The sequence below is a fragment of the Balaenoptera physalus genome (genome assembly GCF_965194825.1).
Source record: "Balaenoptera physalus genome assembly, chromosome: 5".
In the NCBI taxonomy this organism is placed as follows: Eukaryota; Metazoa; Chordata; class Mammalia; order Artiodactyla; family Balaenopteridae; genus Balaenoptera; species Balaenoptera physalus.
In genome coordinates this window covers 57,575,526-57,600,628 of record NC_138884.1, presented here as the reverse complement: position 1 = coordinate 57,600,628, position 25,103 = coordinate 57,575,526, and the positions used below count along the sequence as shown (strand labels likewise).

The 25,103-nt window shown below is 45.3% G+C and overlaps 1 protein-coding gene and 1 long non-coding RNA gene across 9 annotated transcripts in view; one reads left to right on the top strand and one right to left on the bottom strand.

Annotated features, from left to right (window-relative positions):
• Positions 1 to 3,002, bottom strand: part of LOC309661898 — a 33,229-nt gene extending 30,227 nt beyond the window's left edge. The window contains exon 1 of the long non-coding RNA XR_014264350.1: positions 2,892 to 3,002. This is a non-coding gene — a long non-coding RNA (uncharacterized lncRNA). The remainder of the gene's footprint in view (positions 1 to 2,891) is intronic.
• The window catches only part of SHROOM3 (shroom family member 3), a 311,421-nt gene that overhangs the window by 229,709 nt on the left and 56,609 nt on the right, over positions 1 to 25,103 (top strand). For 7 of the 8 annotated variants that reach the window (XM_082463698.1, XM_082463699.1, XM_082463701.1 and 4 more), the window contains one exon: positions 22,435 to 22,566. In XM_082463698.1, the coding sequence (XP_082319824.1) occupies positions 22,435 to 22,566 (132 nt within the window). Of the gene's footprint in view, positions 1 to 2,907; positions 3,224 to 22,434; positions 22,567 to 25,103 lie in introns of those variants that run through there. The other variant, XM_082463703.1, reaches the window with a different exon arrangement.

Here is a 25,103-nt window from a genome sequence, read left to right as displayed (position 1 = left end):
GCTCAGCAGTTGTGGCGCACGGGCTTAGTTGCTCCGCAGCATGTGGGATCTTCCCGGACCAGGGCTCGAACCCGTGTCCCCTGCATTAGCAGGTGGATTCTTAACCACTGCGCCACCAGGGAAGCCCTTCAGCTCTCCTTTCGACTCATGACCCCTCTCCCATCACCACCTGGGTGCACCTTCCACGCGCCCCTGTCTGGTATGTCTCTGTGTAGGTGAGCGCTGTGGTCCCCACGCTGCCAGGGACTTGTTCCCGTGTCTCTGGTCTTTTCCTCCCACCACCTGCTCCAGCATCAGAGAAGACTTGGGGAGGGGAAGGGCAAAAATGTGCCTCTTTCCAAGTGTAAATCTTATGGTACATAAATTATATCACAATAAAGATGTTTAAAAAATGAATCATGACTTTAAACAAAAGACAAAGTATGCAAACAGCAGGTTGCTGACTGGCCATGCACACCCTTTCTCTAAGGTCAGGTTGTGTACTTTTCCTATTTGTTCCCACCTCATAAAAGATTTTGGCATTTTTTAAAGCTTTATTTTTTGATCAATAGATCTGTTTTTATTGGAAAAATAAAACATTTTGGATTCTAGTGTGATGCACCATTTCTGAGAGTAGTCTTGATGCAGGAACTAAAGGGCAGCGTGACTTGACAGAAACCATCTTGGCATTCATCCATACATGCACCTGATATGTGTAACTATTTCATGGTCATTTATCATTTATGGTTTGTAAGGAAGGGATGGACCATTTTGCAGGACAACTGAGGCACCAGGTGAGGGAACTTGCCCCTAGCTCATGCAGAGAGAAGTTCGTAAAATTTTGTATTGCTGTGGAGATTTTTTCATTTCCAGTCTCACCTTTGATCCCACAAGACAGTTTGTTTTCCTTTCATCTGCAAGTATCTGACGATGCCTCTAAATTACAGATACCAGTAAAAAGTATTTTTCCAGAATCTGCGGTACAATGGAAGCCCAGGGACTTCCCATGGTAGTGATGGATTTCACTGGTATAATACAGGCTGTGCAGGAGCTAAAAGTTGGATCCAAAGTACTTTTAAAACATTTTTTAAAATTAAAGTATAGTTGATTTACAATGTTGTGTTAGTTTTTGGTGTACAACAAAGTGATTCTGTTTTGTATAGGTTATACGTTACAACATATTGAATGTAGTTCCCTGTGCTATACTGTAGGACCTTCTTGTTTATCTATTTTATATACAGTAGTTTGTATCTGCTAATCCCAAACTCCTAATTTATCCCTCCCCCACCCCGTCCCCTTTGGTAACCATAAGTTTATTTTCTATGGCCAAAGTGTGTTTTGAATCACCAATTTAAAGTGATGTCTCATGCAGGAGTGGAGGGATCTGGTCCACCCTTATGAGATTTCACCTGACCCTGAGCACTTAGAAAACAAGATAAAGCAGCTGCAGGAGAGGAGGTCTTATCTATTCTGCCTACAGAGCTCCTGGCTGTGTCCTCAGCTGATACTTCTTACTTCCTCAACATGGTGGCAGCGGCAATATGCTTGCTAAGCTGTAAGGACTGACCACGTTGTTTAAAGCTTAAGTTCTGACCATCACCTGCTTCCACCTAAAACTAGATTCCTACAGGACATTAGGACACAGGACCGGCAACAGTAGCCTCCCTGCTTCTTACATCTAGCAACAATGTGTGTGGGTACCTCTCTGGCTGTGTGGCAGGTATATATATATTTGTACATGCTTGTGATACCATAGTGAAAACAAAATACAATTTTAAGGGAGATAATACCCTGGGAAGGGGGAGCCTGTCCATGAAGATAGCTGTAAAGAGGCCTATTTAGTTGTTGCTGTAGAAGCCCTAATGGCTTCTGCATTCTGCCGGGATATTACAAAGAGCACAGCCAAGTAAAGGCAAATAATATTAACTCTATGGGAACTGAGGCTTCTAGTTCCTACCTAATTAGGCATTCTCTTTTCTGTGTCTATATGTGTATCGCCTTAAATATAGAACCTGAAATTTTAACAGGCATTCTGCTTGAGTGAGAAGAAATAAAGCCAATCTCAAACCTTACTGTTATTTTAATCTCTGGAGATGACATGTGAAAGCAATTAAGAAAGGTACTCTCTAGGAAAAAAAAAAAATCTTACCTCCCTTGAAAGAGGCTGGAAGAGCCTTTGAAGAAAGATGAAGCTGAAAATAGCACCATAGCTTCCTTAAGAATATTAAATGGGCACCTCTATCTTATCCTAATGCAAAACAAATGCAAATGTACATATTGCCCAAGACCCCAAAGTTTGTAAAGCTGAATCCAAAATTTCCTGAAAGATCACAGTCATAACCACTGAATAATCACCTGTCTCTCATGTAGAGAAGATGCTCCTGGAAACAAAAGAACTGGGAAGGGAGGTTTCAACAGCGTTAGCGTTCAGCAACAACCTGAAATTCTCTGGTTGATTTATACTGAAAAAGGACACACTCTCCGTAGATGGTTATTTTCCTTGTAATGTGAGGTGCTTTTAAAAAAAAAAAAAAAAGATGTGAACTTTTTACCTTGCTTCTTCATTCATGCTTCATTTGATCAATTACTAACTATATAGCCCCTGAAAAGCGAGCGCGGGCTTCTTGAAGTGGCTCTTTTTCTTTTGGCTCCCTCTTCATTTCAAAATGGGCGGGGAGGTGGAGTTAAGACACCTTTCTGACTGTGAACCGATAAAGCAGGGCCTGAGAGTGTGTGCGTCGGTCCCCTTAATACCACGAGGACCCGAGGACGCTGACTGCGGAGGGGCTAGCGGAGCCCGACTCTCGCAGCCCAGAATCCGTTTTCAAACCTTAGGGAGCCAGCGCTGCCATTGAAATGCAAATCCCGTCCTGAGCGTCCGGGCCAATCCGGGAGGCTTCCTGTGGGATTACCTGGTGGCGAGCGCCGAGCGAGCGCGGATCCTCCAGCGCGGCCCCCGCGGCCGGGGAGGCCTAGTGGTCGGGTGCCCCCCGCACCCTCCGGGCCCTTCGCCCGGGTTCACCCCCCAGCAGCCGCGCGCCCCGGGCCCGTCGCACCGCAGCCGCTGTAGCCGGGGCGCAGCGCGCTGGGCGCGGCCGAGCCGCCCATTGTTGAGCGCGGCCGAGCCCAGCAGACGATGCCCCGCGCCGCCTCCTCGCAGCGGCGGCGAGGTTTGAACTTGGCGTCGGCCCGGAGCCCCGCGCGGCCCCGGGGGGAGGCGGCGGCGGCCCGGCCAGCGGCGATGGTGAGTGCGGGGCTCGGGTCCAATTCCCCTGGGCCGCGGGGGAGGGAGGGCGGGGGCCCGGCCGTCTGTTTTCTAAAGGGTGTCTATTTCGGTCCCTGCGGCGACTCTAGAAAATCCTGCCTGTGAGGATGGGTCCCCGGGCGGGCTTTCTCTGCCAGCTGCCGGCCTGATGGGGGTGGGTAGGTGGCGCGCTCCGAGGGTCTCCTGACACTCGTGGGCCTTGGCCTTTTTTTTTCTTTTTAAAAATTTTATTAGGAAGGCAGAAAGTGCCACTCCAAGGGGAAAAGAATTGCAGATTATTGACAGCACGAAAACTTTTCAGAAGAAATGATCTGTGAAATATTTTAATTTTGATAAATTGCTTCCCACGAGGGCTCCTACTGAGTTTAGAACGACATGCCTTTCTTAATGTTACTGGATTTGTTTCCGTAGGAAAGATCCCAAGTGTGCTTTTGAGGGGCATGCCTGCCCCTCCCCCCTTCCACTTGTTCCAGATCTTAAGGCGATTTCTTTTTAAAGTTGTGTTCCACTGTCATGCAGCAAAACTTAAATCATGAAAATGAAATTATACCTGACACATGCTTTACCCTGAGTTCCCAGAGAGATTAAAAGTGCTTTGCTGAAGAGTGGGGGAGAGGTTATAAAATTTCAATACATCCAGCATCCGGTGGGAGTTAGGGTGGGGTGTGACCGTCTCTTTCTCTCTGATGTATTTCGGCGTTACTTACTTACTTACTTACTTACTTACTTACTTACTTACTTACTTACTTACTTACTTTTATTTATTTTAATCGTAGTATTGTGGTGCACTTCTGTGCATGGAGGCTTTTGAGAGGAAGGGAATGGGAGCCCACATGCATATAATCTCCATGGAGAGATTGCTGTGAGACATCAGAGTGCAGCAGGAAATCTTAGCACAGGGGCTTCTAAAGATAGTTCTATGCGTCTCCTATTTCTAACTAGTTAATATTTAAAGACTAAATTATCGTTTCCAATTAAAAGCACATTGGTCAGACATATGGCTAAATCTTCCCTCAAATAATCTCACCAGAAGGTGGTTTACATTTTAATTAATTTTGATGATTAACTTTTGTCTTTTAAAATCTTTTTTTTCATTATAAAAGTATTACATAATTGCTGCAGAAAAGGTGGAATATACAGAACTAAGAAGGAAGTAAACTGTTTATAACAATAACATTTACGTTCTATTTGCTAAGGCCTAGTTTTTCATGGAAGCCTAGTCATTTGAAAACTTTGCAGCTGTGAACTTTTTTAAATTGCTAACAAACCTGGTTTAGGAGCTTAAATTAGGAATTGACAAGGAAGTAAATTTGTACTTTAGAAAATGTTATAACCAACAATAACTTATTCACATGGTTCATGGTTCAAATAAACAGAATTTATTGTGGCAATTTCTCTTGAATCAGCTTCCCACATCTGCTCCAGACAAATGGTTTCTGTTTGTATAGCCTGTTTTGTAAATACATCTCTACCATGAAGGCAAAGTGCCCAGACACATACCCCTTTCCAATGCTTGTAGCTAGGCTCATAGAGTTAATATTTTTTATTGGTTTCTGCATCACCATACGCTTGATAAAACCCTGGAGAAGGTTACCAAGGGACGTTGTAGAGAATTTACTTCCCTGGAGATTTTAAGAATAGGATAAACATCCATCTGCCTAGGATGGCTTCAGTGCAGTACTGTTTGGATAAAGGAAGGCTAGGTCACCTCTCAGAACCGCCAAATTGAGGAATTCTAAACAAATTTCAGTCCTCGATAACCTGGGACCAAAGGGAAATAAAGATTGCCTCAAAAACACCTGAGCCCAGGATGTGGCGAAGCCCTGTTTTGATTTATGTAAAACAAAGATTCTCCTTTGGTAAGAAAGATTTTAAATTATCTTCAGGACTTGCCAGTCCTTTTCTATTGATGGATAGAAAATCAACAATGATTTATTTACTTTCTAAGAAGTTCTAGGTTGAGGATAGTGTAAGTTCCATAACTTAAAGTAAATGAATGAATTGATTCATGGGAATTAAAAGTTCTGCCTCCCAAGGCCGGAAGGGGTGTGTGTGTGTGTAATAAACCCTGGAGCTAAGGTTGGTGTGCCTGAGAGCTTTCTCCACTTTGGACCCAACCTTCTTTTCAGGCTCCCATCTTGTGTGTTAAATCTGGTTACATTTTTACATCAACAGTTTGCTTTCTCCTCAACATTTATTCTTGACTTTCCATTTCCAATGGAGAAACTATGTAGTACTTTCACCAAAACCAGGTATTCCTGAAACTTCTATTGGAGGCTGTCCCCCTGAGCTCCAGCTGTGCTGCTGGTTTGCTGGTGATTTTCAGAAGGTCAGGATTTCATGGGTTGCTGCTTCCTCCGCCCTCCTGTTTGACAGAAGTATCCTGTAATTCTAACCACCGTGTGACCTCAATTGCAGCGACACCTTCCTCCCTTTCCGTAGTCACTTGATCAGGAGCAGCAACCCCTCGCCCTCCCTGCAGGATCGCTGGGAGGGGTTCACTTTCTAGGAAAGGTCATGTCAAAAGGAAAATGGGAAGTCAAGAGTCTCCTGGCTGAGCAGTTTTTGACTCCACCTCACACCCTTCAGCTTGTCCTATTTCTCCATGCATGCCAAGCATGTTTTCTTATGCTATGGTAACGCCCAAGAAGGAATAGGAGTATGGACAGTGGTCTTCATTTGTTCAACAAATGTGGGAGGTAGCCCAGCAACTGGAGATGGGTCCTCTGCCCTCAGGGAACTTGTCGTATTAAAGGAGAAATCAAACAGGTTAATAAGCTAGTGCCATTTGGAGGGAGTAGAGTACAGGGGTTAAGAACTTGTGTTTGTTGTAGAGTTAAACATACATCGACCCTGTGACTCAACGTATCCACGCCTAGCTGTTTACCCAAGTTGATGAAAACAAATGTCCACTAAGAGACTTGGACAGAGTGGCCGTAGCAACCTTATTCATAATTGCCAACAACTGGGAACAACCCTATGTCCATCAACAAGAAAATGGATAACCTGTGGTACGGCCATACTAATGGAATACTACTTGACAATCGAAAGGGATGAACTTGTGACACACACAACAGCCAGGGCGAATCTCCACCATTATGTTAAACCGAAAGGAGCCAGATACAAAAGGATACACAAACAGTTCTATTTATGAAGCACTAGAATAGGCAAAACTAATCTGTGACTGCAAAAGTTAGTGGTTGCTTGGGGTAGGTTGGGGGGGTGGGAGAGAGTTTGACTAGAAAGAGGTAAGAAGAGACTTTCTGGAGCCATGGAAATGTTCTGTGTCTTGATTTGCGTGATGGTTACACCGTATCTAACTCCATGGAACTGAACAATTAAGACATATGTATTTTATTGTGTGCGAAGCATTAGCTCAATTAGAAGAAGAACTTAAGTCCTAGAGATAGACAATGGTATACATCCCATCTCTGCTTGTAGGTTTATGTTACCTTGGGCAAGTTATTAAATGCCTCTGAACCCGGAAACGTTGGAAAGGAGTAAAACATCTCCTTCATAGGGTGGTTGTAAGGATTGAGTTAGATAATGAAAGTATTTAGCTTAGTTAAGGACTCAATAAATGTCAGCTAATAATTCCATGTACTGTGATAAATATGTGGTTTTGGTGTTAATGATAAAGTTATTTGCACTTTTTGCGAAAGCCATCTCATTTATTTAAGATTATGTAACATATTAACCGATATCCTTAGCATTTTATGTGTCTTCATTGTAATGGGTCCTTTTTCGAGGTTGTAGGGAATTTAAATTTAAAGTTCTTGCCTACCTGATCAAAATACCAGTGGGGCTTTGCTTTGCCAACAGAGGTAAACCTCAAAGAGAGGAAATACCCACTAGGCAAACCTCTCTTTATTTATTTATTTTGGCTGCATTGGGTCTTCGTTGCTGCATGCGGGCTTTCTCTAGTTGCGGAGCGGGGGCTACTCTTTGTTGCGGTGCACGGGCTTCTCATTGTGGTGGCTTCTCTTGTCGCGGAGCACAGGCTCTAGGCACACGGGCTTCAGTACTTGTGGCGCGCGGGCTCTAGAGCGCAGGCTCAGTAGTTGCAGCGCACGGGCTTAGTCGCTCCCCCGCATGGGGGATCTTCCTGGACCAGGGATCGAACCCGTGTCCTCTTCATTGGCAGGTGGATTCTTAACCACTGCGCCACCAGGGAAGTCCCACAAACCCCTCTTTTTCTGAGGACTGATTTAGTGGTAGCTGTTGAAGCTGAATTCCCAGATTAGGCTCACAGCATTCACAGAATCCAGGTGAAAGGTTTACATATTATAAACTCTTTCCAAAGATGTAGGGGGAAAAGAAAAAACGATCTCTGTATATTGTGCTTTTTTGTTGTTGTTGTTTTTAAAGACACACATTATATAACTGGAATTTTCAGTAAAATGCCTTGCACAGAGTGGTAAATATAATACTAGTTTACTTAATCTATTAAGCTTCAATTCTTTAGGTTCAACAGAGTGTTTGGGAAAGATGATATAAACTTTGCCAACTCCAACAGAGGCATTTTGTTTTTAGGTTGTTTTAATTCATTCACTAAACATTTATCAAACGTCTACTGATAACGTATTAGCCGCTGGGAATTCAATGATAAATAATAAGTCATTTTATACTCAAGGGTTCATAGCTGCCCTGATTGTGAATGTGAATGTGTGTCCATTTCTCTTGGACTTTTTTTCAGAGCAGAGGACTCTCTTAGGCTAGTTTTGTTGGGGTTTTTGTTTGTTTGTTTGTTTTTTAAATAGCTAACAAGAGCACTCTTTTTTTTTAATTTATTTATTTATTTATTTATGGCTGTGTTGGGTCTTCGTTTCTGCGCGAGGGCTTTCTCTAGTTGCGGCAAGCGGGGGCCACTCTTCATCGCGGTGCGCGGGCCTCTCACTATCGCGGCCTCTCTTGTTGCGGAGCACAGGCTCCAGACGCGCAGGCTCAGTAGTTGTGGCTCACGGGCCCAACGGGCCCAGTTGCTCCGCGGCATGTGGGATCTTCCCAGACCAGGGCTCGAACCCGTGTCCCCTGCATTGGGCAGGCAGACTCTCAACCACTGCGCCACTAGGGAAGCCCTTCTTGGTTTTTTAAAAAAGCCTCTTGCTTAAGGTGGAGGTTTAAAATCCTGGGTATTTTTCTCCCCCATTGGTACTGTTTTCTTAAACACCAGAATTTCTTCTTATCCTTACTAAAAATAACAACAAAATGGTCTCCTATAAAGGCAGTGTAGTCTTGTGGAAAGGTCTTAGACTGTGAAAACAGAACCACCTGGGTTTGAATCTGAGCTCTACTACCTACTAGTGATTTAGGGTAAGTTCTTAACTTCTTTAAGCCTGAGTTTCCTCATCTGCAAAATGGTGATAAAAGCAGTATTAATATAGATCAGATTAGGCTGTTATAAGGATTAAATGACAAAAGACATGTAAATATAACTAGCCTGACACCTGGTGGGTATTAATATCTAATATCTCTCGAGTACTTGCTAAGAGTCAAGCACTGTCTGAAACTCTTCTTGTATCTTCCTCACGCTCCTGTGAGGTAGGCACTATTATTGCCCCCTTTAGAGGTGAGGAAACCCCCAAACACAGAAGAGATTAAATAGCTTGCTGAGGGCATGGAGGTGCCAGGGTTGGAACCCCACAAGATCTTGCCTTTCAACTGAGGAGGTACATAATAGATGCCAGTTACTTTTCCCTTTTAGGTAAAATTATTTTAAGATTTCACTACTGCAGGGAGAAAGTTACACCAATAAGTGGTGCTAGGGCGACCATTATGGGCTGTATGCAGGTGAACGCTGGTGCTGGAGAATTGGTATGTTCTTAAATGGTCTATGGATCTACTTTCAACCTTGTGGAGCGGGGCTTACAGCAGAGGCGCTCATAAACATGTCAGGGTCTTTCCCCATCCCCTCAGCAGTCTTCCTGTGAGTGGCCCTCTCTGGCCTGTGAACAAAAAATGTGCATTTGGCCTAGACTTGGTGGAGCCCATGTAGGGATTGACATAGGTGTGATATTTTTTTGATCTCCACCGGAAGGCAGTGTGCTCCAGAGCCCTGAAAGTAAGAGGAACAGTAGGCCCTTGTTGCTTATTTATTTTATGTATAGTAGTGTGTACCTGTTAGAATATATATGCATATATATATATATATATACACACACACACACACACACACATATATACACATAACTGAATCACTTTGCTGTACACCTGAAACTAACACAGCATTGTAAATCAACTATACTTCAAAAACATAAGAGGAACAGTAAACCGTTGCCCCGGGATATTTTGTGTTCCCCATTTTCGTGGCTTTTCCTCAACTGCCAGATTCTGGAGAACCCTGAGTTAGAACTTTAAGTAAGAAGAAATCCCAAGTGGTAGATTGAGAACCCTACTGATTTAATGCAGACATACAAAGTCACATTGGCCAATTAAAATAACATGTGAATGCCTCAGGGGGAAACGTAGTTAAATATCTCTACAGACACGATTCCCTGTTTAGATGTGAGCCTTTTCACTTAATCCCCACTCCGCCCCACCAGAGTACAGGTTTTTGTGCAAGATGCTCTGTATTAATGTTCTCAACATCCAGGCCTCTCCTCTGCAGTGTAGCTTGACAGCCGGCATCTCAGGACCGTTTCCTCAACCACCCAGGTCTGTTTAAGACACGCCAGAAAGCCCCCCAGCAAGCAGAGCGGGTGCCGCTGGGGGCAGTGGGCTGAGGCCAGGGGGCATGAGGAGGAGCCCCTTTGCAAAGTGCTGCTTGTGTTAGAAGGAATGTCACCATGTACCAGTTTTGTCCACCCAAGTGAGCCACGTTATCTCAGGGCAAAGTTCCTGGCGGACGAGACTTCTGGGGCTCCGCTCTCTGAAGGGGAGAAAAGAAATCTGCAGGAAGAACCTACAGGGGTCTTGGCTCTCTGGCTGTCGCTGACCCCTCGAGGCTGCTTGGGTCTGTGCAAGCTCCGCCTGTCTCTAGTCTGATCCACAGTAACTGCTCGGCTAAAGTTAGGAGAATCGCAGGACTGTCACTTGAAGGCCCACTCTGCCTGTTCACCATCGCCTCCAGCCTCTTTCCCTCAACTTTAAGCCCTTTGTATCAGTTCCCATGGTTACCTCTTCACCACTAGCAGCTGGAATTCCGCAGTGAGAGGAGGCCGCCTCCCCACTGAGCCAGGTCTGGCTGGGGCGGAGGCCCCCCATCCGCGGCTGCTTCATGACATGGGGTCACAGCCCAGTACCTTCTCTTTGTCGTGGATTCTGTACCTTTCCCAGGCTTGGCATGCTGGCGTTCTAGTGGGAGGGGAGACCAGGGGTGATGCACGACTCACAGGGTATTTCCTGCCCTCGGCTGGCCTGGCCTGGTTGCCCCATGACCTGCCAAGCTCCTGCCCGCTGCCGCCTCCTGTGTGTTGGTGCCCAGGGGAGGGGGTAGGACCTGCTCTGCCCAATCAGATAAAGGTGACCACTCACTTTCCCACCTGCTTTCGCTTCGGCTTTTGTGCCCAGTACCATCTGTTTATGCGTAGTTGACATTCACAGGACCAGGCTCTGGTCTGGAAGGAATTGGTATCCAGGGCCAGTTTTCCTCCAGCCTGGAGGACCGGGCGGGCACAGGAAACTGGGGGATCATGTGGGGACCTGAGGTTCAAGAGGAGAACGTGACTAGCTCAGAGTTTGTCTTGAAGCTGTCACTTTAGATACCGTTTGAGGCCCAAATTCGTTCTCATTTAGGGTTCCGTTGGCCCCAGAGCTGAAACAGGAATTGTAACTACAAGTGGAAATTAACCAGCCCTGGTGGTGAAGGCGAGGAGAAGTGGCTACCAGTAGAAGCCACCACAGATCATCGCTCCTGAGAAGCCAATACTGGAAGAATTGTTGTGCTTTTCCTGGGATCAGGCAGCTCTGTTTTCTAGAGTTTGTTCTGTCTATAGATATGTGAGCGCCTAGGTGATATGGCTGTTGTAGATCGTGGTTAAGGGCATGCTTTGGAGCCTTATAGTGTGTTGGGTCTGTGTTTTACCACTCTATTTGTGATCTTGAGCAATTTATTTAAATTACCTGTGCCTCAGTTTCGTTTTCTGTGAAAGAGGGAGAACATTCCATAGGATTATTATGAGGATTGAATTTGTTATGTAAAAATACTTTGTAAATTGTAAAGTCCAACGCAGGTGTCAATTGGTAATATTTTTTAATGATGTTTTGAGAGTGCCATGCTAAGCTAAAGACAGATTTATGTCAGTCCCACTTTTGTGTTATGTATGTCAGTGGGTCCAGAATTCCCTGGAGAGGATAGGGTAGTGTTGGGCTGAGTGGGGACACACAGGATTTAAGAAAAGAAAAGAAAAGAAAAAGAACTCTGGACTGTATTACACTAACCCTATAGTAATCAAAGGAAAGGAAAAATGGTGGGGATAAGTAGAAACTTAGCCAGTGGAACCATAGTTACAAACACCTTGAAAAGGTGTATTGTAAACCACAAACAATTACTTTTCCACAAATTGACTGCAATTTGGTACCTTGCCTTCCATTTAAAATGTGCTTCCAAAGAATATAAAGCAACAGCCAGGGGAAAGCTTGGGAGACAGAGTCCCACTTTGGGTAATAGCAAAGGTTGGAAACATTTAGGTTTGAGATTTGGAGGCATTTAAATAGCATGGAATGTCTATTATCTACCCTAAAAAGCAGAAGGAATCTTGGATATTGTGGACACAAATGCAGTTGGCACGAGCTTAAAAAAAGTGCATGTGAGCTTCTTTCTAAGACCCAGTAATCCTCTTGGGCAAAGTAAGGATTAGGCCTCCCTCACAAACAAGGGGGTGAGTTCATTTTTGCTAAGATTCCTCAGCTGTTGCCAAATTTAGCCAGGGACCTATTTTCTCCCAATGAATGACCATGTCCATTTACATTTTTAACGTCTACCCCCTCTTCTCCAGGCAGGTCTAGGACAGGAGCAACTTATTTGCAAGTAGATGGGAGAGAGACCCTGTCTCCCACAGACCGCATTGCCATCCCAGGGACCTTCCAGAGCCAGAGCCCCTCCACCCACTTCTGCCCGCAGGAGGGCAGGGGTCTCTCTCCCCAGAGCCTGAGGTGGGAGGACTCCAGGGGCTAAAAAAAACTGGGCCCAAGCTCATCATGTTTTTAAAACAGACACTTTCGCTGAGTGCCATCCCTACCCACTGCCTGAGGCTCCCTCTGGTGAGAGGAGGCCTCCAGAAGAATTCCTCAGGCCAATTCTGTCAGCCTTGATGTTCCAGGAACCATTTCTTTCACACTGGTTGCTGGGTCCTCTGTGCCAGTCTGTTCCTAAGGGGCCCAGGTAATGCCCCATATTTCCTGTTCCTATATGCAAAAAACCTCCACTGTGGCGTTAAATATTTATATCCCTCGCCAAAGGCTTTGGACATTTGCTGTTGCCCTTTCTAAGGAATTAAAGAGCCGATCGTTATACCAGCATCCTGTTTCACCCCTTGGGTGACTTCCCATATTCACCTCTCTCATGTAGATCACTTGGATCAAATGATAATAGCTCCTGTCTTGTAGTGGTTATCACATGCCAGGCTTCCTAGTCCCATAGCCGTGTCACCAGGCACATCATACTCTGTCCCCTTTTTACAGAGGACGCCCTGAGGCTCAGACAGAGTAGTGGCAGAGCTCAGATTGGAACCCAAGTTGATCTGGCTCCAGATTCTTTGTGTGTCTCTCCAGCAAGGCTGGAAGTCAGAAATTGTCTTATATTCTGCATAGATTCCAGCTTGGAATCTGCGTGTAGGAAGTGCTCATTACTTGTGGACGGAGATACTCGAGAAATTGTTTTCTCACTCAGGATTTGTCATTTATGCCCTTTTCCCCCCTTGGTTTGTAGACTGTTAAAGGTAAAAGGAACCCTAAAGTACATCTGTACCAACCGAGTGCAGGCCTCCCGGCTACTGCTCCAGTACTATTTCCCTCTATAATAGTACATGCATATATGGCCATTTTTGGTGTCTACTTAGCCATCCAAACTCCTTTTTCCTAATGTTTTATGGAAATAAGGGAGGAAGCATTACCAAATCTATTTTCCTGTGTTACTTCCACTATGTCGATTTATTTTTTTCTTTTCATAATTGAGATTTTACTGGTTGTTTTGAGGATGAGTACACAGACATTTCAATTTGTACACAATTCTTTTTTTTTTTTTTTTAACTTTTGGGTTTATTTATTTATTTATTTATTTATGGCTGTGTTAGGTCTTCATTTCTGTGTGAGGGCTTTCTCTAGTTGTGGCGAGCAGGGGCCACTCTTCATCGCGGTGCGCGGGCCTCTCACTATCGCGGCCTCTCTTGTTGCGGAGCACAGGCTCCAGACGCGCAGGCTCAGCAATTGTGGCTCACGGGCCTAGTTGCTCCGCGGCATGTGGGATCTTCCCAGACCAGGGCTCGAACCCGTGTCCTCTGCATTGGCAGGCAGATTCTCAACCACTGCACCACCAGGGAAGCCCCACAATTCTTAATGTATGTACCAAAAATCTAAAAAATTGTGTAGTTGTGGTTCTCTTCTGAACAGTTATTCCAGTGACTTTCCAGCTTAAAATTTGGAGGCAAATTTTCCTTAACAGGATATCAAGTACCAATATGTTTAAATTTTGATATGCTGTTATATCATAAGTCGCACTAATTCATGATTTAATACCATATACACCACATACTTAAATTTTCAGTTGTTCATAGCATATTTACAAAGTTACTAGGAAAACTGGATGACCATGACCGAAGATATTACAGAGTGCACAAAATTCTGACAAGGAGAGCCAAGATCAAGGAGTGGTTTGCTTTAGGAAACAATTCTACCAAAAACAACATGGGAAGAGAAGTAATTTAAAGTGTTCAAGACATATTAAATGCACTACTGACTCCAAATTAGTATGCTTTGTATTATGGGATATAAAAATTACCCCTGTCTATGGAATGTTAAGTTGACACCCAAGATAATCAAAGCCTCACACGTTCAATATCCCACTATCATCTGGCTGTACCGAAAAATAAACAGTCAGCAACTGATTTTACCTCTTTAAAAATGGGATGAGGTGGGATTCCCTCCTTCTTAAAAATGTTTCTAGAGCTACTAAAAAACTTGCATTTACAAAATAGTTGATAAAAACATTCCTCTGGAGTATACAGGAAGGGAGACACTGATAAGACCGGGTGTATGATATTAATCAGACTCGGCTTCTTTCTCTGCTGCGTCATCGGGGAGGCTGGACTCTCCTTGTTTGTAGTTTCTCCGTTTTCTGCAGGTGAAAAAGAAGATGTTCTTTAGTCTCTTGTTTAGCCACTTTGGCCTGTTTTCCCTTTGCTCCCCTTTCCCCTTTTGTTCACAGTTTTTGGTCTGAAGATTTATCCTTTCCTGCCACCTTTTTTAGCTTGTTTCTACTTTCTCAGGAGCTGGTCTCCTCTTGGGCTCCTCCTTTGCTGCCCCCTGGGTGGAGCTGACCTTCCTCTTGGGCATCGTGGAGGCAGGGTGGGCATGTGCCAGGTGCGCCAAGAGCCTTCACAAAGCTGGGCTGCCTGGCCACTGCCCAAGCTGCTGGGACCCCCCACCATGTTGCTTCTTGTTCACTTTCTTGCTCTTCTCATCTCTAGTAGATCCTCTCCAACATGCTCTCCTAGAGGTCGTAACTGGTACTACACCGTGCTGTGTGGTCTGGGAGCGGGAGGTCTTAGGAATTTGGACTGGGAGATTTTCTTGTCTAAACAGGCTTGCCACCATTGCAAGCCTAATGCCTAATCCATTGTGTGGTCCGTGGTTGACCCTTAGCGATTGTTGATTGAGTGAATGGATGATTGGGCTGGGTGTAGAAGTGTGCTCTGAGAGTCTCGACATGAAGCGTGTCCTGTATCCACGTCAGCAGTCTGAGGAAGTTCCGGGTCAAGGTGCAGTCTGGGTGGCAAGGGTGAGGGTGGGGAGCCCTCCAAAATCTGGTCTCATCATTTGTCTAGATCTAGGGACATTTGGGCTAGGGACAGAGAGGGGAACCATCTGAGCAGTAGCCTTCGGTAACTTCTGACTTTCTTCTGAAGAAGCTTTCCCTTTAAAGAAGCTTTGCTATTGTTTGTCACCTGCGTCAGAGGACTTTTAGGATTGTAGACTCTACAGGCGATATGAAATGACAGAGCATGGAAGTTAGAGTTAGGGACGCTGACTTCATGTAGCTTACAGGTCCTGAACTCAAGCAAGTAACTATCCCTGTCCGAGGCTGTCTGTACATCTGTTAAGTGGGGATAAATAATACCTGCTGTACTCGCCCTTTTTAGCATTATTATGAGGGCCCAATGGACTAACGCACGGAAGGTACTTTCAAGCTATAATGGACAATATTAAAGTACGGAACTGTTATGTTTCCTTGGACACTAGGGAGAGGAGAGGGTGGGAGGGAAGAAAGGCAGAGACCTCACTTTCTTAAGACGATTACATCACTTTCTACTGATACTGGTTTCCCAGCAATCTTGCTTCCTCCTCCAGGTATTTTTCCACGGTTGTTAGGGATCCCAAAGTAAACCCTGCCACCAGCATGAAGTCTTTTCACTGCCCAGATTTACTCCCAGGGTAGATAGCTCCACTGCCATTTCCTGACAAAGGTTTTCCTTTAAAAATATGGAGAAATTAGACTGAGACCCATTCTAGTAAGGAAAAAAAATAAGGCTAGTTTTACTTTTTCTGATAGTTAAAATAATAAATGTTAATTGTAAACAATTTGCAAGGTATAGAGAAAGAGAAGAAAAATATCACCCATAATTCTATCACCCAGTAGTAACATTTTGGTACTTTTGCTGGTCTTTTGTCTTCATTAGTATCTTTTTGTCTCATATGAATGGAAAAAGGGTCATGTGGCAGAAATGCCAGGCAAGTGTGGATTGGCATGTGGCTGATGCCTAAGAAAAAAGTAAGCAAAGTCCCGGGACCCTCAGAGGCATTTCATGAGGGGTGGCCTGGTCTCTGGCCAGACTTCTTTCTACTTGTTTTCTTTCTTTTTGCTTTCTTTATCTATAAAATGAGGATCATTGCTGTCTCAAATGATAAGATTAATGAATAACTTTTTAAAGCATGGTATCTGGTACGTACTCTGTGCCCAAGAAATGTAAGTTTCCTTTCTATTGGTAAGAAGTGAACACTGCCAGGCATTGTTCTAAGTGCGTTACACATATTAATTCATTCAAGCCTCACAACTATCCTTTGATGCAGGTGTTAAGATTATCCTTACTTTATAGAGGAGGAAACTGAGACACAAGAGGTTGAGTGACCTGCCCAAAGTCAAACACCTACTAGGCGACAGAGCCAGAATAGGAACCCAGGCATCTGGCTGCGGAATCTACATTGTTCATTCTACAGCCTGCTACTCACTAGAGTTGATTGAAGATCAGACTCAGTGTTTACGGCTAGGGCCAGATGCTCCAGTGGTAAAGATATCACCAGTTTAATATAAGCCCTTGCATGAGGGCCGTTGGTTTTCTTATGCGCTTGCCCTGGGCTAGCTATGTCATAGGGCCCAGTGGGTGGAGGGACTGAAGCCAAAAATAAATCCAGAGCAGATTAAATATTTAATAGGTAGGTTAAAAGATCTGGCTAATCATTTGGCTTTTTCCCCTACCCACCCTTTTCCAGTCTCCGTGCAAGGCTGGCATAGAGGTCACGGGCTTAAGATCTGGAGATAGTTAGGCTTGTGGTTTCAGAAAGAGTCAGAAATATGCTGAATGTCAATGGTATAAATTGTACACTTGATCCATTTGGGAGGTTTCAGGGGAAATCAAGTGAGAAAAAGCATCAGCAAGGGGAGCAGGAGGTACAAACAGACACAGGGCCGAGACATACAAAGCACCTCTGTGCATGGCTGAAGGGTTATGTATGGCCCCCCTGTAATAACCACGCTGCCAAACCAAGGTGGGTGAGCAGGAAGAAGAGGTTTGTTTGTTTTTTTAAAGTTATTTTAATTAATTAATTAATTAATTAATTATTTATTTTTGGCTGTGTTGGGTCTTCGTTTCTGTGTGAGGGCTTTCTCTAGTTGCGGCGAGCGGGGGCCACTCTTCATCGCGGTGCGCGGGCCTCTCACTGTCGCGGCCTCTCTTGTTGCGGAGCACAGTCTCCAGACGCGCAGGCTCAGTAATTGTGGCTCACAGGCCTAGTTGCTCCGCGGCATGTGGGATCTTCCCAGACCAGGGCTCGAACCCGTGTCCCCTGCATTGGCAGGCGGATTCTCAACCACTGCGCCACCAGGGAAGCCCAAGAAGAGGTTTTTGAGGACAAGTAAAAGGCATGCCTGTGATGGAACGCACTGCATAGGATACAGGCCTGAGAGAGTGCAGTGTGAACAGCTTCCTAGATGGTAAATAATGATTTAAAAAACAAGAAAGGAGACTAATGAAGGGACAGTGACCCGAAAGGTTAAGTCTAAATACATAGGTACCAAAAGGCCAGTAATAGGAACAAGGGGCTTTTAAAGAAAGGGCAGTTCATTGAGAATGTCTGTGAAACCTTTGATAAATGCCCAGGCACCAGCAAACGAAGAACAGCTACGTTAGGCTAAGAACACAAATCTGAACCTAAGGGCATCAGTTCTTAAAATCTTCCTCTGCACACTGAAGAAGCCGAGAATCCAGGCCCTCTCCGCCTCCCAGAGACTGAAGGGAAGAGTGCTGGGGAGCCTGAGGTGATGATACTAGAGGCCTGCTAACAGGATGCAGAGATGATGGTGGGACCAGTTTCCTGCGTGATGGACACAGAGTGGCACAGAGAGAAAACAGAAACCTAGGAAACCGCGAACACGACTTTTCATGAAGCAAATTATGAAAACGAATACACGCGAGCACCTGGCCTAAATCCGAAGGAATTTCTCCAGAGGGCTCTGAGGACAACTTAGCCCTGTATAAATGCACTTCTGTCTGCTTAATCTCAAAAGGCATTCTGGCTCCTTCGAAACATAAGGCGGCAGAACTGCGCTGAGCTGCACCAACTGTTTGTCGAAGGGCTTGGCCAGTGGTCCCCCAACACTGCTCTCTACTCCACGAAAGCAGCTGTTGATGACAGGGACCAAGAGTTAGAGCCGAATTCTACTTTCACAAAGAAATCGACTCACAACCTTATGTAGAAAGTGACTGCAAGAAAAGAGATCCCTACCTTCCCCAAAACATATATTGTAAACAATTTAATGCCTTTAAGAGTTGAAGGGCACAGAGCTCCACCTTGGATGCATTACACAATTATTCCCTTTACAATCAACTATGATTCATTCTATCAATCTGTGTTGTGTGCCTCCCATGACCCACCCACTGTCTCAGGCCCTGGGTATGTAGTGGTTTAAAAGCACAAAACTGAAGAAAAGTCAGCCATGGGCCCTGACCTTGTTGCACTTATTGTCCGGTACCTACCGTGTGCAAATGAACATTTACATGCGGTTCCAGGTGCAACCAAGGGAACGACCAGGTGCCGGGAAGAGACTCTCTGAGGTAGAGGAAGCCGTCTCTGAGGAGGTGATGTCCCACCCGGGACCAGAAGGCTGAGGGGGAGCCAGCCAGGCGGAGAATCGGGAGGAAGACTGTTCCAGGTGGAGGGAACCTCATGTGTGAAGTGGAGAGCTTGGCAGGCTTGGGGAGCCCGGGCCAGGCCAGTGAGGACAGGGCGAAGGAGAGGGGAGGTGTTAAAGGGTGGGCAGGAGCCAGGTCACTGGAGACCTCACAGCCAAGTTAAGGAACTTGGAGTTCCTCCAGAGTGCATGGGGAAGCTACACAAGTTTTATTACTAGAGATGACATAATCCACTTACTTTATTTAAAGGTAGTGCCGGCTGCTGGGTAGGTGCTGGGTTGGTGGGGACAGGAATGGATGCGGCTGTCAGGAAAGGTGTTCCTGGATAGAACACAACCAAAAGGACGAAACTGCTGATTGTGAGAACCAAGCTCTTCCTAAGGTTGTAACGGTCCATGCTAAGGAGATAGGAGCCCCCCTACCCATCCGCATCTAAACGCAGTAGAAACCAGGAGCGCAAGGGATCTGGAGAGACCACGATATCGGGCCCGGCCCAGCTCTGTATGTCTTTCTCTCCAGCTTCCCCGGACCCTCCCCAGTTTTCATGGTGCTGAAGAGAGCTACAAAAACAGGACGATCCAGAACTTTTTCTTCAATATTGGCTTGAAACTCAGTTCAGAAAGCACTTAAGGACTCTATTAAAATACCAAATAGTAAGGCAGTCCGTATATATTCATGAATTATGAATGGTGAGGGCTGGGAAGATGAATGTACTCATCATAGAGAGTAGAAATACGTAGGTGGTTGGCGTGGCTCTTTTGTTTCTTAACTATCTGGCAAAGAAAGATGATACTGGGAGAGTGGATCACAGTCTTTTTTCTAGCCCCCGTTAAATCTTCTCAAGTCAGCTCCGATTCCTGTGTCTTCACTCATAGTTTGTGATACTGAGACTGGAGAACAGCAAGAAACAATGTTAAAAAGAGCCTTCAAAAACATCTCGTTAGTTTTGCCAACAAGATTCACTATGGAATTTCTTTTCGTTAGAACGTGTGAGTTTAAACACGTGTGTTTGTCGTCCAGGTTATTCCAGAAGGAGGTTATTCCAGAAAAGCAGTGCTCTGGGTGCTGGTGATTCTTCCTGCATTCCTTGCAACCTGTTTCCTCCTTGGTGTTGTGCATTCTGACAGCCTACTCAGGAGCCAGCCCATCCAGGGTGGGGGGAGGTGAAGATTAGCAGGGAGGCTGTGCTGTGACTTAGCCTGGGGGCCGCCGTCAGCAGCAATCAACCCCAACCCTGGTTTTATGAACCCTCGCACCCAGCTGTTAACGTCAGCTGGTCCCCTGGAGGGCATCGCTGGGGTGCCCTTCTCTGCCAGGGTTGAAAAGGATCATGCACCGAAAATCCTTAAGAAGATAACACAGTCTCATGTTCTTGCTTCCATCTCCTTCCCATTTGCCTGCTCTTCCTGCCAGCCCTTCACTCCAACAGCTTTCACCCTGGACTTTCCGTCCCTTGGTGCCTCCCAGAGAGGGGGGAGGGGGTAAGGAAAGAGAAAAGGGCTCAGCCATTGTGCAGAAAGGACAGAGCCAGCAATTGTGGTTTAGGCAAAAAAAAAAAAAAAAAAAAACGAGGAAGTTATTAAACGCCACAGTGTTTTTTTTGAAAGCTCAGGCCTGGTCTTTATTCTTTTTCCCCAGCAGACAACGTCAGGGTCTAGAGGAGAGCTGGAAAGGCAAGCTTGCTGTCGGAATGGATTCTACCAATGGGTGGTCTTGGATATGCTGTGTATGTTTGTGTCATCTTTATGTTCATGTGACGATGAGATACCTTTGAGTATACTTTCCACCTCAGCTTAAGCCAGATGGCCATTGGGGTTGGTGCCGCTGAGGGTTGTAGAAATCCTAATTGGAGACCACATGATGAATTCTGCAAAAGGCTCTGACATGCTAACTCTGGACAAAACTCTTTTTGCTGCTATTTCCGGCATAAATTAGGTCTTTTTAATTGTGTCTATTTTACACGACATCTTAGCTGAAAGGAGCTCTAAAATGAAGGTACTGTTGAAGACAGTAATGAAAATGATTCGTTAATTAAGCACATACCCCATGTGTAGGCACTATGCTAGACAGTTAATAGACATTATCTAGAAACTTTATAGCAACTCTGCAGGATACATATAATAACAGGAGCTGATTTGCTGAGGGCCGAATATGTACCAGACTCTATCCTAAGTGCTCTATCTGAATTAGTTTATTTAAGTGTCTCAACAACCCTATGAAAGCCATTGGTCCTTTGCACCCATTTCAGAGACGCGAGAACAGGCACAGAGAGGACAAGGTCACCGAGCTGGTCAGAGGGTAAGGTCAGGACTCTGGCTCACAGACTCCAGGGCCAGTCTTCTACACTGTGTGCTCTGCCTCTTATTCTCACATTCCCGATAAGGAGCCTGGGGCTCAGTGTTTGCATTCCCAATGTCATTCAGCTCACGAGTGACAGAACCTCAACCAGGTCTTCAGACTTCAAGTCTAGGGGAATAGTGAATATACTCAAAGCCAGGAATCTTAAATTTGGTGAGAAAAGTAATGTCACAAAGGAGGTAATGATGCTTAGGTAAAACTAAGGATGAAAAGTTTAGCTTAGAAGTAGAAACTCCCTGCTGACTGCCTGGTCATCTCCCTCCCTGTCCTGAAATACAAAGAGATCAACACCATTCATAATCCCACCCCTTCTCAGCCAAGTCCTATGCAGAGGAGAAACAGTAGGCATTTGCGCCTTCTCCGGATGCCTGCTTACAGGACGTGGTGCAGGGGCTACCAGTTGGCTCTCAAAGACAGACACGAAAACACACCACTGGTACCCAGTGTGGCAAACCCTCCTCGGAACCTGATGCAGGGGACACAGTCTGATCAAGAGGAGGCCTTGAAGGTGCAGTCAGGGTGTTTGGAAATTCAGGAGCCAAGACTCTCCTCCGGAGAAGAAATACATCTGTTCCCATGGTGGGACGCCTTGGGCGCTCGGGGCTTAACATTTTTCTCTGCCTGCCTGGGAGTATGGAGGGAAAGAGCTATGGGAATGGTGTTAGGGAGTGGGCGGTGGGGGGGGGGGGTGGTTAAATGGACACACAGAAGGCTTGCCTGCAGCACAGTGGAATCTAAACAATCTGAAGTAGCTCGGCCTCAAGGGTTGGCATGTGCTCCTGAGCTGCCACCCACTGAACGGAGCGAGGGCTGCTGCACTGGAGGATCGCTCTCCTTCCAGCGAAACCGAGACAGGAGGCCGCGGGGACTTGTCTCAGGGAACCACCACCTTGGACGGTTTGCTTCAGTGAGGCCAGTTTTTCACTTACTTACCAATGGCTACTGAGTTATAGGAGGGTTCATCTTCATAACAGTCAATATATATTTCTTTCCCCCTTGGCTGGAAAAATCTGGTGTTCTAAGATTGGGAAGTGCACGTTATTGCTTCACAGAAACACAGATAGGAGAGGATGAAGACCCCCGGTAGCGCATTTGCCTTCCTTCGGGCAGAGCGCCTAGGTGGGTGCAGGCTTAGACCTCTGCGCTCAGCTGTGCTGCTCTCCTCTAACCCCAGGGTTAATCCTCATGCATTTTCCAGGTCGGATTCATTCGTGCCCCCTGCCCACGAACACCATCATGCTCAACTTCCTGTTTTCCTATTTTTGCCAGAGATGCGTGTGCAGACCCGGACCCTGCAGATACAGGCACCTCTGAGTCCTTCAGCCCAGGGCACCTGACCTCTGACCCCCAGCACAGGAAAGCAGTATGGTCAGGAGGGGTTAAACTTCGGCTGAAGCACAGGTAAGAGGCACGGAGGGCTGCGCTGAGCGGTTCGGAAGAGGGGCTTGGCTGCTGGAAGAGGGAATTGGGGGCAAGGCTGGTCAAGAACACAGACGAGTGAGAGAGCTGAGGAGGGGCGGAACGAGGAGGTCAGATGGAAGCTCGGGGTTCAGAAGGATAACCATCCGAATGACAGTTTTCAAACTAGGTTCTGAGGAAGCATCAAGTTCCTGGGAGGTAATCTGGGGGTCCCTCAAATCATTTGATGCAAATATCTTTTTAAAAAACATTGACAACTGTATTTAAAGCTATAATTAAAAACACTAAAAGAGATACACCAACATCTTACACTTTGGAAATGGCTAATGCGTTACATTGTACAGCAAGATTGATTCATCTCTGAACTGATATTCACTGAACACGTCTTACCTCTAGTTGAGGAATGTCCTGAGATTACAGAGTTGGTCTAAGAAAAATTTGCAGTTACTTATCTGTGCTTTCTATGTGCTAGGGCTTTGCCTACCTCATCAAATTCTCACACCAGTGCTGTGAGGTTTGCACTAGTGTAAAGGCATCTCGTTAGGAGGCGGTGGATTCAAATCCAGGCAGTTTGAGCTCACAGCCACTCCACTCTATCGCCTCAGCAATCAGCGTAACAGAACCTACTTCCTAGGACAACTGTGGGAATTCAATGAGATAAGGTATTCGGCACTTAGCACAGAGCCCGCTCGTGGGGAACAAGAGATAAATGTCAGGTGAAGTAAACATTAGGTGGTGGTGTAATGATGTCCTGGTCATCGTTCTCATCAAACCTTTCATCACTGTCACGTAGGTCTGTGTGCCAGCATGAAAGGCAGTATAATATAGTGAGTAAGATGGGGGTCGTCTATGGAATCAGCCTACCTAGAATTCAAATCTTGATTCTGCCACTTAATAGATAACTGCAGGCAAGTTATTTAAACTTTGTTTCCAATCTATAAAATGAGTTTAAGAACTAATCTACCCCAAGGAGTTGCTGAAAGGATTGAAAATGCTAATATACATAAAACACTTCGAGTGGTACCTGGCCCATCGTAAGCGCTCAGTAGATGTTCGTTATCATTGTTGTCAATTATCCTGATTTCAGTGTGGGGGGCGTGGCTCTCTCATGTAGACACGTGGGCTTGGATTAGAAATAAATAAACATTATAAACTTAGATTTATGCAATTACCCATGTTTATGGATATGCAAATATACCTTAAAGTATTTGTTATATTTCCTACAGTCCAACAACACTTGTATATGGTGTCTACATTAAGATTCTTTGTAAGGTTTTCTTTGAAAAAAGGATTCAAAAGAAGTTTGAACATACCAGCTGAGGAGAGGCTGAGATTTGCAGAAGACTCCATCTATAAGAGAAGCAGCTGGAAAAAGGTTGCTCCAGGGACAGCCTGAAGAAGAATCCCCAAGCTTACTGCTATTCCTTTCAGCCTCCTAGGATCTTCAAAATGTAGAGGATCAGAGCCTTTTATTTAACGAGACTCCACTGAGGTGTGTAGGTTAATGTAGCAACAGTGCCAGAGTACTTTAGGCCAGAGAGTCGTAGTTAGGAAGTTACTGCCCTGGCCTGGGTGGGCAATGATCGAGACTTGAACTTAGCAGGTGGTGATGGGACAAGAGATGAGACAGATTTGGTTTGAATTTAGGAGACAGATCAAGAGCAGGTGAGGGTGGGAGAAGGGAGATTAAAGTGTGTGACTGCTTAGTTTCAGCCATGGGGCACTGGGGTAATTGTGGGACCATTTGCCAGAAGGCAGGGAGAGCTGAGACTAGGTGGGGCTAAGAGCGTGAAGAGTGGAATCACACAGACCTTGGTTTGAGCTTGAAACAATTGAAATATTTCATAAAACAATCCTTAACAGTTGGATGAAACAAATGAACCTCAATGTATGTCCAGTTGGCATCCTAACCATGCAGAGATTGTCATTATAACCATGAAGCGATTATCTTTAACACAAGCTGGAGTTGCCGTCATCAGCGTGGTCAAGACTGGCTCCTGATGCTGTGTCTGTATGAAGGGAGACTGTGAGGGAGCACATAGGCAAGCAATTTCCTTTTGAAAAAGTCATGACCTGGATGTTGCATACATCACGCCTGCTCCTATCCTATTGCCTGGAATTTTTACTCTACTTATACTCTAAGAATTTTACTTGTGTGTGTCTTGTCTCCAAAAGTATATCATAAGCCCCTACAATAGTCCACCTCATAACTCTTCCCTATCCTCTGAGGTCTCTGCAACCCAAGTTTTACTGATGTTGGACTGAACTTGGAAATTGGTGTGGTTCTCATCCAATTTATTCAGATCCCAAATCCTGCCCATGTTGTTTTTTACTTTTTGTTTTGAAATAATTTTAGACTCACAGAAAAGCTGTGAAAAGAGTACAGAGATTTCCCATCCACCCATCACCCACCTTTCTCTAATGTTAACATCTTTGAAAACCATAGTGTAAATATTAAAACTAAGAAATTAGCATTGATGTAATACTATCAACTACACACTCTAAGGCTTTATAGACTT